The sequence below is a fragment of the Drosophila elegans genome, unplaced genomic scaffold, assembly GCF_018152505.1.
Source record: "Drosophila elegans isolate 14027-0461.03 unplaced genomic scaffold, ASM1815250v1 contig_814, whole genome shotgun sequence".
Lineage (NCBI taxonomy): Eukaryota > Metazoa > Arthropoda > Insecta > Diptera > Drosophilidae > Drosophila > Drosophila elegans.
Genome location: NW_024546167.1, coordinates 3,221,899 through 3,235,134, shown reverse-complemented (window position 1 = coordinate 3,235,134; position 13,236 = coordinate 3,221,899). Strand labels below are relative to the sequence as shown.

At 35.5% G+C, this 13,236-nt stretch overlaps 4 protein-coding genes across 9 annotated transcripts; 3 read left to right on the top strand and 1 right to left on the bottom strand.

Annotated features, from left to right (window-relative positions):
• The first annotated feature begins 498 nt into the window (after positions 1 to 498).
• On the top strand, positions 499 to 2,941 carry LOC108141672. The gene is made up of 7 exons (XM_017265146.2): positions 499 to 1,021; positions 1,206 to 1,473; positions 1,974 to 2,012; positions 2,146 to 2,199; positions 2,319 to 2,372; positions 2,463 to 2,504; positions 2,669 to 2,941. Exons 1-7 carry the CDS (start codon positions 572 to 574, stop codon positions 2,788 to 2,790), a joined length of 1,029 nt encoding a protein of 342 aa, XP_017120635.1. The 5' UTR covers positions 499 to 571; the 3' UTR covers positions 2,791 to 2,941.
• Positions 2,942 to 3,459: 518 nt separating this feature from the next.
• Positions 3,460 to 10,371, top strand: LOC108141964 (lysine-specific demethylase 6A). Of its 6 annotated transcripts, none has more exons than XM_017265612.2 (15): positions 3,460 to 3,605; positions 3,658 to 4,004; positions 4,528 to 4,639; positions 6,247 to 6,422; positions 6,551 to 6,679; positions 6,804 to 7,029; positions 7,093 to 7,273; positions 7,336 to 7,593; positions 7,698 to 7,839; positions 7,909 to 8,621; positions 8,694 to 8,818; positions 8,883 to 9,302; positions 9,442 to 9,651; positions 9,719 to 9,845; positions 9,961 to 10,371. In XM_017265612.2, the coding sequence occupies exons 1-15, from the start codon at positions 3,556 to 3,558 to the stop codon at positions 10,153 to 10,155; spliced, it is 3,411 nt and encodes a 1,136-aa protein (XP_017121101.1). In that variant the 5' UTR covers positions 3,460 to 3,555; the 3' UTR covers positions 10,156 to 10,371. The 6 variants fall into 6 exon arrangements, with proteins under 6 accessions (XP_017121101.1, XP_017121099.1, XP_017121100.1 ...); XM_017265610.2 differs by having other exon boundaries at positions 8,679 to 8,818; XM_017265611.2 differs by having other exon boundaries at positions 7,333 to 7,593.
• A 357-nt stretch (positions 10,372 to 10,728) lies between these two features.
• On the top strand, positions 10,729 to 11,460 carry LOC108141967 (protein trunk). Its single transcript, XM_017265616.2, has one exon. The coding sequence runs from the start codon at positions 10,747 to 10,749 to the stop codon at positions 11,458 to 11,460; it is 714 nt and encodes a 237-aa protein (XP_017121105.1). The 5' UTR covers positions 10,729 to 10,746.
• LOC108141966 (acylglycerol kinase, mitochondrial) lies at positions 11,431 to 12,909 on the bottom strand. The gene is made up of 3 exons (XM_017265615.2): positions 12,752 to 12,909; positions 12,572 to 12,692; positions 11,431 to 12,510 (listed from the first exon to the last, which is right to left on the bottom strand). Exons 1-3 carry the CDS (start codon positions 12,847 to 12,849, stop codon positions 11,506 to 11,508), a joined length of 1,224 nt encoding a protein of 407 aa, XP_017121104.1. The 5' UTR covers positions 12,850 to 12,909; the 3' UTR covers positions 11,431 to 11,505.
• Positions 12,910 to 13,236: the final 327 nt, after the last annotated feature.

Below are 13,236 nucleotides of genomic sequence, written 5' to 3'. Positions count from 1 at the left end.
ATCAATATTATATAATTGAAATATAAGCAAATCTCTAACTGACTTACAAATAATATTCACAATGAAGCTTTTTGTTGCTAATTCAAATTATGTATGAAACACAAAAAAAATTCATATCAAATTTGTAGTATTATGTTTTTTAGAATAAGTCACTCTTCAGCAAAAAAGGTTCACCCTAAGAAGGTTTTAACCAGTCAGCGAACTACCCTATTAACTTTTTCATTCATTTTATTAAGCACACATGGCAGACAGTAAATACATGTGAAATAAGCTGTAAAATTTGTTGGTCTCTGTGCAATTTGTAAATATTCCGAGAGTAACGTCTATGATGTTTTTGACTACTTTTTAAAGTTTCAATTTATTTGGATAACGTTATCGCGCACACCTCTTTATGCTTTATTAATTAGACATAATAAAACCACGGAAAGCGGGTTTCGCTGTACTAGTATAAATTATATAAAAAGATAAGCTATATCTCGTTGTGCATCTGAGGTTACTTACTATCTTAATCTTGTAAGGGAGCCGTGAAGACGGCAGTCAAGGTTCTACTGTCCACGTATCAAAAGAAATTATGAATTCGGTGTCTCTGATTATTTTGTGCTTTTTTTCGTTCGTACAAAATGATTACGTTCGTCCTTCCTTTCAAGTTTTAATACGCAGAAGGAATAGCTTGGGAGTCTTGGAGGATGGTCACTGCTATGGAAATATTATTCAAAGTCGACTTGTTTTAACGGCAGCATCGTGTCTATTAAGTGCTACTGAAACCCCAAATCAAAGAAAACTATTAAAATCTGAGGAGATAGCTGTATCCTTTAAGGACCAAGACTTAAATGAGTTAATTTACTTTGCTGGTGGCTTTGACATTTATCCTGAATTTAATGTGTCATCTTTGGATCATGATATTGCAATACTAAATCTAAGTACACAGCTTCCCCTGTCTAAACGATCAGATATTCAATGGATTTTAGTGGCTGACTACGATCTTAAGGATTCACCTTTGGAGCCAGGCGTAGACTCTTATGTAAGTACTGTGGCTATTTGTAACTTTAAATATTTAATAGAACCCTGCATGACTTGGCTCAGAACAGTTTTCGTTTTAAATGATATGATCAACTAGTTTTCACCCAAATAATCTCAAAAAAGGTTTTTTAGTATTCACAAACAATACAAACAATTTTAAAATAAATTATTCATAATTTTTGCAGGCATGGAAAGATTCTGACGGAGAAAATGTATATCCGGGTTATGGTGTTATTCATGAAAGTAATTTAGTTGGAATCATTTCTTACGGACTTTCATCGCAAAATAACAACGAATCTGTCGTTGAAAATGGGATTCCAAATAGATTTACGCCATTAAACCCATATTTAAGTTGGATATATGCAATTTTACAGAATTCTGAGATTGCCGACATGAATAACAATAACTACAGTGCATCTTTACCTTATCACCAACGAAAAAGCGCAGATATAGGTAATGTAAATAAATACTATTTATTATAGTCAGAATAGTTGTCATAAAGGGATCATGAAAACAAATAGTTTCCGAGAAAATTCACTTTGTTGTTCCAAAGAAAGGTTAACAATAATTTGATAAGAATAACTTTCTGATAATGCTGAGAATATCTACTTTTAACCGGAATTTTAAGATAAAAGTTTATTTCCTTTTGGTTATGACTTTAAAAGCAAATATCTTGAAAAACTTACAATATGTTTAATGATTGTATTATAATTTTTTTAATTCTTTCATAACATGAAGAAGGAAGCGCTTCCGGCTCTATAAAGTATATATATTCTTTATCAGGGACTGGTTAATTTTTGGATATTTTTTTTAAGTACTAGATAGAATATTTCTTAAATTTTTTTGTCATATATACATTTTTTAACTTTTTATCACACTGGTATAATCCTCAAGCTTAGTAGATTTCGCAACTTTAATCCTGATTGTTTTCTTTCTTTTTATCTATCTTTTAGTTAATGAATTCAGTGAATCAAATGCAGAGTCAAATGCCAGTAAGTAAAATATTTTTTTCGATTATTAACCTTTATATTTACTTTAAATATAAATATTTTAGGTTTTAGCTAATGTATTTTTTTGGTGATCACTTTTAAATAAATAATATTCATATTAATAACTTTCTTTCAGTTGAGGAATTCATTGATCCTAATGCAGAGTATTTTCCAGAGGCAGAAAATCCCAGTAAGAAAAATATGTTTTCGAATATTGATATTTACGTTTACTTTCAATAAGTTTAAAGTTTTCTAATAAATTGAAATGTGGATTTTTTAGACTAACGGTTTCATTTACATTTTTTTCAGTTATAGCTGAAATCGAAACTGATGCAGAAGATTTGACTAGTAATGCAGAAACCCGTAAGAAATAAATTTATATTTTATTTCATTTAATTTAATTTTTACTTTAATATCTTCCAATATTAACTATACCCAAAATTTTCTTTCCAGATACTGAAAAGCTTGAAACTGAGACAACCGCAGCGGACCAATGTAAGTAATAAAAAATTGTTATTAGTCGATTTGGTAACGAATATATTAATAATATGCAAAACGCTTTTTATTTATTATACTCAGCCTAATACTATAATATGAAAGGAATGCAACTTCATTAAATTAAATAAAGTATTACAAATTACAATTTTGTTTCCTTACAGTTAACGAAAACATCGAAAGTGAGAAAGGATATTATAAAAACGCAGCCAATATGTGTAAAGCCAATGGAATTTTTACTTGGATAGTATTATTAAACTTCATTTATATTAAATACCACTTGTGAATTTTAACATGATCAACATTAAACTCTAATTTGTATGTCATTATTGAAAATATTCTGCTTAAAGATAAAAATTCGTAAAATATAAATGTTTAATATCACTTGTAAAAATTTATCCTTTTAAATAAAATGTAGCATCAGCTAACCCAAAATATTTCACTGTCAGGGCATTTGTTTTTCATATGATGGCTAAAATTTTGGCTTGAAGGCTAGAAAAGAAATGGATGTCCACTTTTAAAAGGTAGGTTGGCATCGTTTCCAAACAAAAGGATTGTAAGCCTGCGTTATGTCTTGCGATGTTGTTCAAAACCGATCAATCAGTATTGTTCTTCTCTCAGTCCAAGTACTCAGTACTAGTGCGAAGTCCGTTCGTGAAATAGACTCTGGTAACACGTTCGTCATTTGTCTCAATTCAAAAGTTAACAAATCCAGATCAGCTGTTCGTGCCACTAACATGACGGAGTAGCATTAGCTAAATGCTAATGCACCAATGGTATCAGGCACAGTTGAAAAGTTCTCTAATATGGAAATGGAATCAGGCTATTACTTCCAACAAATTTCTAGCCGTTCCTTATTTTCGCGGTGTGAATGGTATATTATAAGTGAACACGACACGTCACTAAGTTTTAATCGCACTCATCACTAAAAATATATTGATGTTGTTCCATCGCTGAAATGAAAATATAAATAAAAAAGATTTTAAAAACTACGCTTTATTATTGTACACACTTCCGTAGACGGTGCGTTTTTACAACAGTTGCCTTAAAAATGGGTCAAATTTCATTTGAGGAGGATTGCTTAGTTCGCGAGTTGGATAGGTAAGTTAGTTGTTGGCCGGCCGATACTTGTTTAATAATATTTATATTTTAGTCGATACTATGGCTTTCTGGATTTGTCCAACTCAAAAAATGCGGAAATAAAGAATTTGGTGCAACAGACTGTAACGAACTTGCAGAATTATATATCTAATGGCCAAGTGCATGAAATGAAGAACACATTTGATGATAAAAATGTTATACAAAAGTATGACCCTTCAAATGTAGCAGGTGAACATATGGAAAACTCATCGTCGCAAAATGATGAAGACTCCAAGATTCTTGATAAAGAAACTAACGAAAAGGGATTCAACAGTGATGAAAACCCCCAAGATGAACAATATGTTAATGCTCTTTGTAAACTGGGCCACCTGCATCTGCTTCTTGGAGAATACTCGGAAGGTAAGTAATCATATGTGTGCACCTGATTTCAGTTCTAGTAATAATTAAAGAGCATTATGAACATGGACTAACTACCATATCTTGGTTAATATGGAAACACATTTAAGAACCACCAAGTTTTGATATACATTTTCGGCAAAATTGTTCTAGGAATAGTCTATTCGGTTTTACATAAGAGCTATAAGTTTATAAGTGTTACTAATTAAATTTGCGTCCCAAATCGTCAGTTCCAAGTTAAATACATATACATTACTGGCAATTAAAATAAGAATATTGTGGGTTGATTTTAAAAAAATGTATAGTTTAGTATTGTAATACCTGCATATATCTGAATGTTAGTATTGTAGAATAAGGCTCCATTTATTAGGAGGTTTACAAAAATCACTTTATGTGATTTTAAACAATTTATAATAAAGTAAATCTAATAAGTGAAACCTCTGATAGGTACCGTTTTGAGTATCGAGTAAGTTTAAGTTTAACAATTAAAATTAAAATTGTCTAAATTTATAATTATATGTTTCAGCATTATCTGCGTACCAGAAGTATTTACGATTTCGAGAAAAGAATTACTGGACAAACCATGCATTTATGTATGGAATTGGTATCGCTTATTTTAAGCTTCGGTGCTTTAAATGGTAAGTTTGATCCTTATTTTTATTTTTAATCTACTCAAGCGTATAGAGAAAAATTATTAGCTTGATTTCGTAAAATATATGTGTGTTTTTTTTTGTCTTTTTAAAATTAAATAAAAACAAAACATTAAAAATAATAATTAAAAATCATATATTTATAAATGGTTTGCCAAAAAACTTTATTTTTTAATTGTTAAAAACTTTTCAGTCACAACTATGTATATAGTTTTAAAGCTCGTGAATCTGATAGTTAATTGAACAAGCGAAAGAAAATACAAAAATTTAGAATCCCCAGTTCAATCATAAAATTTCTCAAATGTTAAAGAAGTTTTTCATAAGACAAAATCAATCAAAAAAAAAAATTAATTCGTTCGTATTGTTTAAAGGTAAACACAAATTTGGTGGGACCATTTTCGTTTGGAAAATAAAATATTCGATAACTTCCGATAAAAACGTGTCGATTTCATATCGTTCCCATGTATTCGTTGGCCGAGCTTATCGAGTTTATCACATCTCTATTGTATTGATATAAAATTGTTTACTAAATAGATTCTACTTGAAACAACACTGCCATTAATATTATATATTTATAAGTGTTCACAACGAAATAAAATTAAGACTGGAAGATTTTCTATACAAAAAGTGCGTTTGCTGGTTAGTTTTTGTTGTTCGCTTGTCTTTTTTATGTTTTCTGAATGACAAATGTATTCTGTAGACATTAATTTTGCAATCAAATTCGTTAACAGAATAAATTGGTGTTACTAAATTAAACGGGAATTTATATTTGAAAAGTATGTGTCCCTTTGTTATAGCGAATCGATTGTATAAAAGAACATTTAGTCTGATTACATGTATGTACATTGTGCGTGTGTGTGTGTGTACAAAATGCAATGAATTGCCCCCCTTTAAGGTCGTTATGTGAATTTCGGGGTTAATATGTGTTCTTTGTTTAAATACAACAATTCAGAAATCTAACGTTGAGGTTTTCTCCGTCTGCCACAAATAATCAATAAAACTGAGACAAATATCAAAACAATTGTGCCCAATGTATACCAATGAGTCTGCCTCATTTTTTTAAGTGCATGCAGACATGTCTGCCGTTAAGCAAGTTCTATAGATTTTCACAGATAAATTATGCCCTTTCTAGCCGCATTTTGCTAACAAGAGTCATTTTTACTTGCATTTATACATAAATCGTTAGTATTCCACTAGTCAACTGTAAACATATGTATGTTACATGAATTTTTATATTCATACATACATACGTATGTGTGTAAGTGTGTACGTGACTGCAAGCGAATAAATATGTACATACATACATGTGTATGTAAACATCCCAGACTGTAAATAATTGGTTTGAAATTTCAAAATATAAGGGTGAAGCTCAGTAAAACTAAAAACATTTACTTTTGAAAACCCATTCTTTAACAAAAAACAGTGTAAAATGATAAGTTATGTGTGTATGTAGATGTTTTAGCCGCCGTGTTATATTGCATTTTTATGAAATTTGTTTATTGGGGCTGAATAGTATGATATGATATCTTGAAATATTTGAATTATATTTTATTTCAACTCCTTTCTTAATGAAATGTTTTTTTTATTATTTCCAGGGCCATTAAATCATTTCAGGAGCTTTTATACTTAAGTCCCAACTTTACATGTGCAAATGAAGTTCATTTGCGATTAGGTCTTATGCTTAAACATTGCGGGGAGTTTCACATTGCCCTGAAACATTTGCAATTGTCGCTGCTTTATACATATCCCTCTACCTTTTCTGAACTTCAAGGTAAGTACTTTCAAACGGAGCTTCATAATCTTATAACAATTAACTATTAAAGATAATTTATTTATTTGTTTTTTATTAATTAATTCTAACATTTATCCTGAACTAATTCCTTATTATTTCCTTAACAGTAAAATTTCAAATCGCGCATTTGTATGAAGTTCAAAACAAGCACAAGGCTGCAAAGGATGGATATGAATTTCTTCTAAATGAAAAAAATATTTCATTGGAACTAAAAGCAGATGTTTATAGACAATTAGGTAAGATGCCAAACTATTGTTTTCTTTTTTGTACTTTGTTTAATTAATAAGAATTTAATTTATTTAATAAATGCACTCATATTAATAACAACAATTGCAAATAAATTCTTATTTCTTTGCTTAGGATGGATGTACCACTGCGTAGAATGCCTAGGCGAAAAAAAGGAACGTGAAGCGAACGCATTAAATTATCTTCAAAAATCAATTGAAGCTGAACCCAAGAGTGGACAATCATTATACTTACTGGGTAGATGTTATGCTGGCATCAATAAGGTTCATGATGCTTTCCTAGCATACCGAAACTCGGTGGAGAAAAGTGAGGGGAATGCAGATACCTGGTGTTCGATCGGGTAAAAAACGCCATAACTATTTTGCCTTTTTAGTAATTTTTAATTCGAGTTATGCACTTAAAGCGTTTTATATCAGCAACAAAATCAGCCGACCGACGCACTTCAGGCTTACATATGTGCTGTGCAACTGGATAAAGACCATAAAGCCGCATGGACCAATCTGGGAATACTTTATGAAAGCTGTGGTCAATTACGTGATGCCTATGCGTGCTATTTAAATGCAACCAAACAAATTTCATTCCAGGTAAATGTTCAAATTGACGCTCATATTTGGCGTTATATTATTTATGTATTTTCTTTTAGAAGTCATCATTATTACGAAAAAAACAAGCAATTCGCATGAAAAGGGACACAATTGGGCTGTCGAAAGGACTGTCACAGAGAATAACCTTTTTAGAGGGCCAGCTCAGTCAAGCACCATTGCCAAGTATTACATCAAAGCGCCGCACATTGTGTTCAATTGAAGAAGCTTGGAATCTGCCAATATCATTAGAAATGAACTCTCGCCAACAACAAACAGCGCAGATGATTCCAAGACAAAACACTAAACAAAGTCCAATACAGGTAAATTGAAAACCAGACCGAAAAAAGTCACTTCGGGCTTTCTTTAAAAGTTCTAAGGTTAGCGTTTGTTGAAATAGTTTAACTACAGAGTGTTATGTTTACAGGGGCCACCACCACCTTATCCGCACAGCCAACTCAGCCAAAGCCCCATACCTGCGAAACGTATTAAGGAAGATGGCTCAGGCCAACAAGAATTAATTCAGAACAATGTTCAGACATCTTCTCAATTGCATCAAAATCTAAAGGGTACTTTGACCATCTTAAGTAACGTAATTAATGGTTATTGACATCTTATTTTTTCTCTCTTTTTTATAGATATTTCAGAGACTTTAAGCCAGCGCAATTTTAACACAATGCCGGAAAGTAACAAGGTTTCGGAACAAAGTGTTGTAGACACTTTTGATGACATCTCGAATGATATTTACAAACATAGTGAGACTATTAAGCTTGAGCGTTTAAGCCAAGATGCTTTGAGTAACAATTTAAATGAGGACTCCAGGCATCACGAATATAACGGAGGCTCTACCTCCGACTTATCGACCACGTTCAAAATACAAATGGACTCAAAACAGTTGATGGCAGCTGTTAAGCAGCTGCCGATCGACGAACCGCCCGTACACTGCACTATTTTGCAAGTGAATGCGCCCCCGCCATCTCCGCCCGATTGCCCACCGCAGAAACTCACAAGGGATCAGCTCCTGCCCCCCACTCCCTCGGTTCATTTAGAAAATAAGAAGAATGCGTTCAGTCCCCAGTTGCAGGAGTTTTGCCTAAAACATCCCATTGCCGTTGTACGCGGCTTGGCTGGGGCTCTGAAGTTAGATCTCGGTCTCTTTTCGACCAAAACGCTGGTGGAAGCCAATCCGGATCATAGTGTTGAGGTCCGGACACAAGTTCATCAGTCGCCCGACGAAAATTGGGACACATCGCAGGGCAAGCGGGTTTGGGCCTGCATTTCCCATCGGTCTCACACAACAATAGCCAAATATGCCCAGTATCAAGCATCCAGTTTTCAGGACAGCCTGAAGGTAACATTCGTTGTGTAGTCACTGATCAACATGAATACAGTTTACTTTATCGCATAGCTTATTTTACCGCAGGACGAAAGCGATAAGGGATTTCCGGGCTCCCAAGCGATGTCGGACTCAGACTCCAAGGACTCAGTATCCAACTCAAATATTGTTTTAAAGCGTAAAAAACACAAGATAAATAGCAAAATGTTAAGGTACTTGAAATTCCTACTTTATAATGTTTGTTTAACTCAACTTATGTGCATTGACTTCTTGTAGATTTGGCACCAACGTTGACCTCTCCGATGAGAAGAAATGGAAACCACAATTAACAGAGCTACAAAAACTGCCAGCTTTTGCAAGAGTTATATCCGCTGCCAATATGCTTTCTCACGTTGGCCACGTTATTTTGGGCATGAACACAGTTCAATTGTACATGAAAGTGCCCGGAAGTAGGACACCTGGCCATCAGGAAAACAATAACTTCTGCTCAATCAACATCAATATCGGTCCAGGGGACTGTGAATGGTTTGCCGTTCCAGATGCCTACTGGGGCGGCGTTCACAACTTGTGCGAGAAGAACAACATCAGCTATCTGCACGGCTCGTGGTGGCCCGTCTTGGAAGATTTATACAAGGAGAATATTCCAGTCTACAGATTTATACAAAAACCCGGAGACTTGGTTTGGGTGAACGCTGGGTAAGCAAAATATAAGTTAAACTATGTAATTAAAGTCATTAAAAAGGCAAAAATTGTAATAATTTACACTTTATTTAATTTGTGTGTTGTGTAGTGCAATTGAACAATTAATTAACTTTGTCAATCTGTCTTTTTTTAGATGCGTACATTGGGTTCAGTCGGTGGGATGGTGCAATAATATTGCGTGGAATGTTGGACCATTAACTGGGCGTCAGTATTCTCTTGCCATCGAACGATATGAATGGAATAAAGTGCAAGCATTCAAAAGTATTGTTCCGATGGTTCATTTAAGCTGGAACCTTGCAAGGAATATTAAAGTCTCCGATACCAAACTTTTCGAACTGATCAAGTGAGTACATGTCTGGAGAAACTATTAATATTGGAGTCTATGTATAACTATGCTAACCCATTTACAGAATGTGTTTGCTGCAAACGTTGAAAAATGTGTTGCACATACAAGAATACGTGAAATCGAAAGGTGTGGAAATACGATTTAATGGCCGCGGGAAAAACGAAGCCTCCCATTATTGCGGACAGTGTGAGGTACGTAATGTTGTGTAGCTTAGTAAAGTTCAATATATACCTATTCCTTCATATTTAAAAACTATATTTGTATCGATAATTGTTGTACTAATAATCCATTTGTGTTTTTCGTCAGGTTGAAGTTTTCAATGTACTGTTTATCAAGGAACAGGAAAAACGACACGTTGTTCACTGCCTATCCTGCGCCCTAAAACTGTCTCCATCGCTGCAGGGCATTGTTTGCCTGGAGGAGTATCGTTTGTCGGAGCTGCAGCGCGTTTACGATTCGTTCACTTTACACAGAACCCAAGGACTAGCATACACTCAGTAGTTGTAATACGAGGAACCATTTTTAATAATGCAGATTTAATATATATGTATATTTTACAAAGTACAACATACTTGCTAGTGTTTTGATAAAACAACGGATCGCTCATAGAGATGGGAATTCGTTCGGAGTTTAGTGATGATAAAGAAGGCCGTCAGAGGTGTCGATACGGCTAATATGATTGATTAAATAACTGTCCTACTTTATTAGGAAATCTGACCTGTTGATCTTGTAATTCGTAATTTAAAATCATTTGTCTTTAAAACATTTAGGTCCGTCTCGTGTTTACGTCCCATGTGGATAAGAAAACGGACCCTAGAATATATTTAGGTTAATATTAAACATAAAGGGACATATCTTAACTTCTTTTAAGTTATTGGTTCGACCGTTTCAAAATGTTTTAATGCACTTTACACTAAATAAATTAATAAACAAATTATAATTTATATTTAAAATCGTGTATTTGTTTTTTATGTTTTATTTTACACACATTTAAATCGAAGTTCCCTTTATATTTCCCAGTGCAGTGTAGAAAGTGACGATAACGATCGATTAATTAGTTGCATTTGGTGTAACCCTGTTTTTCAACCAGCCATGTTTTTGCAAATATTGTGTCCAAATATGAATTGGCAAAAGGAACTCATCTGGCTGGCCATTTGCCTCAGGCTGCTGGCAGTTTCTGGCTCAGTTCAAGATGAAGCCGACTATTGTGCAGAGCTTTCAATCCAGTCCTTGAGCAAAATACTGGGACAGGCATTCAATCCGCGCTACATGAGCATCGATCCGCCGGGGGAGCCCGAGGAGAAGAGCTACCAGTTGGGATACAAGCGATCGTCGTACGAATTGCCCTTCTATGCGGACAGTGATGTGATCTCGGTCAGCCACTTTGCCGCCTGGGAGACAAACCACTTTGCGATGGTGGAAAAGAAGGAGTCGTCGAGGAGCAAGAGCCTGCGAACGAGAAGCGCGTTCATGGATCGAGTGTCACATCCGCGAATTGATGGCTTTAAACAGCGGCCCTGGGAGTGCTCATCGAAGATCAACTGGATCGATTTAGGCTTAAATTACTTTCCACGCTATATCCGTTCCATCGAGTGTATTGCCAGAAAATGTTGGTATGATCACTTTAATTGCAAGCCAAAATCATTTACAATAAAAGTACTGCGCCGTAAAACTGGCTCATGCATTCGAATAAACGATAAATTGATTTTGATCACCGCTGAGAAATTTGAGAATGATTATACGCAGCTCTGGATTTGGGAAGAAATAGCGGTTAACTTTTGCTGTGAATGTGTTATGCTATACTAATAGCGCCATTTAATCAAGAATCAATCAATATACACATTGAAAATTTTAACAAAAAACTTTAATAGCATTGGGAACAACAGATACCTTAATGGGTCTTGCATCGTACTCCTCCCCGTCGATGGAGTAGAACTTGTCTGCCATTTCGCCGGCCGGATGCAATTGAATAGTTCGACTCTTGACCACCAAATTCGGTAAAATGTTGCTGCAGGTGACTTGTGGTATTTGCTTTATGAACTCCCAGCCCGGCTGCAATGAACTAATAAATTGGCTCTCCAGCTCCGCAAAGTTATCCTGATTCTGAACGCAACTGATGTTTATTTGACTGGCCTCAACGCTCCCTTTAATCTGATTGCTGCAGTTGTCGTTCTTAACCAGCGTCCTCTTGGGCTCGGCCGGGTTCTTCTGGTACTTGAAGAGGTTTCGCGTGAAGAGCCCCGACGGCAGAGCGGCCTCCTGGCGCTGGACAGAGGCGCAGTCCACGCAGCCCGGGCAGGGTGGAGTGTACACATAGTCAGTCTTCAGGCTCCAGTTGTCGGCAAACGATTTGGAGGCAGCGGAAGCATAGTGTCGGAGTGGGCCAAAGTACCAGTACTTATCCTTGGCCGAGTCAATGTTTTCCAACAGACCCCACGACAGTCCATTCAAGCCAAATATGGGTTTCAATTGGCCATCGCTGCCGTCGTCCTCGTTGATCACATCGAATCGGATAACGCTTTGGTAGTGGCTTTCACCTTTGAGCATGGGTTCCAAAGCCTGGCAGAGACTCTTGACATACGCCACATCCTTCACGCCAAAGATGTGGATGCGCTTGGATGCGGACTGAACCGAACGCCCCAGTGGGAGTATGGTTATTGGGCAGAGATTACCGCGTCGCCGCATCAGCCCGGTCACCACCTCCGATGAGGTTCCATCGCCACCGGCCACCACAATCGCGTCGGGAAGCGCCGACATCTCCTCCACGTAAGTCTTGGCATGTCCGATGTGGTTGGTGCGCAGGATCTCGACCGAATAGCCAGCTAAATGCAAAACCGGCTCACAGTAGTTCTTGAACTGCAAAACAAAGGCAAAAAGGTTGAGTTTTTAGACGGTCAAGTGTGCCGGCAATACTCACAAATTTCTCCGAACGCTTTTTATTGGCCACGGGATTCATAACCACAAGAACTTTTTTAGGCCGATCTGATACCCAATTAGACTGGACATTGGAGGCAAACTCTCTCATATGTTGTTCAATCCTGGAGGAAAATGGAGGTTAAAGATTTGTTGTATTTTCTAGTGTTTTCTGACTGCATACTCAATGTGCGTTTTCAGCGATTGAAGGGCGTAGACAGACACAGCCGCTCCGAATGTACATTTTTTCCAGTTATTCCGAATAACTCTTAAATAATTCATATTTATATGATTCTTTATTTTGAACACTGATTTCGATTCCACATGTATTGGTTTGGTTTCACAGCTGAAGTGTAATTTCATTAAGGGTATCCTTGTCTTTTTACATAAGCTCCTTGATAACAGTACAAAATTTGTTGATTCTGAAACATTGAGCGTGGAACATTATGTTAACATTATTTTTAGGATGGTGACGAATCGCGTTAAAATTGTACCGAACACTTATAATTATCTTTTTTTTTAAGCTTACAAAAATATTAATATTTAACAATATGATAAATTGGTAATTTTGTATTGGCCAGGACAATTTTTTTGCATTACAAATGTTAAGCAAACCTTTTTGAACAAAAGAAATCCGTTAATATAGCCCACGTATTGTATAGCTGTCAT

What these genes read in the sequence shown, in the direction of transcription:
- LOC108141967 (XM_017265616.2), top strand. Translation starts at nt 10,747, where the DNA reads ATGTTTTTGCAAATATTGTGTCCAAATATGAATTGGCAAAAGGAACTC.
- LOC108141672 (XM_017265146.2), top strand. Translation starts at nt 572, where the DNA reads ATGAATTCGGTGTCTCTGATTATTTTGTGCTTTTTTTCGTTCGTACAA. An exon ending in TCCAGAGGCAGAAAATCCCA is followed by an intron (nt 2,200 to 2,318) that starts GTAAGAAAAATA and finishes CATTTTTTTCAG; the next exon opens with TTATAGCTGAAATCGAAACT. An exon ending in GACAACCGCAGCGGACCAAT is followed by an intron (nt 2,505 to 2,668) that starts GTAAGTAATAAA and finishes GTTTCCTTACAG; the next exon opens with TTAACGAAAACATCGAAAGT.
- LOC108141966 (XM_017265615.2), bottom strand. Translation starts at nt 12,849, where the DNA reads ATGAATTATTTAAGAGTTATTCGGAATAACTGGAAAAAATGTACATTC. An exon ending in TCGCTGAAAACGCACATTGA is followed by an intron (nt 12,693 to 12,751) that starts GTATGCAGTCAG and finishes ATTTTCCTCCAG; the next exon opens with GATTGAACAACATATGAGAG. An exon ending in AAAAGCGTTCGGAGAAATTT is followed by an intron (nt 12,511 to 12,571) that starts GTGAGTATTGCC and finishes TTTGTTTTGCAG; the next exon opens with TTCAAGAACTACTGTGAGCC.
- LOC108141964 (XM_017265609.2), top strand. Translation starts at nt 3,556, where the DNA reads ATGGGTCAAATTTCATTTGAGGAGGATTGCTTAGTTCGCGAGTTGGAT. An exon ending in TTGGTTTGGGTGAACGCTGG is followed by an intron (nt 9,303 to 9,441) that starts GTAAGCAAAATA and finishes GTCTTTTTTTAG; the next exon opens with ATGCGTACATTGGGTTCAGT. An exon ending in AAACTTTTCGAACTGATCAA is followed by an intron (nt 9,652 to 9,718) that starts GTGAGTACATGT and finishes ACCCATTTACAG; the next exon opens with AATGTGTTTGCTGCAAACGT.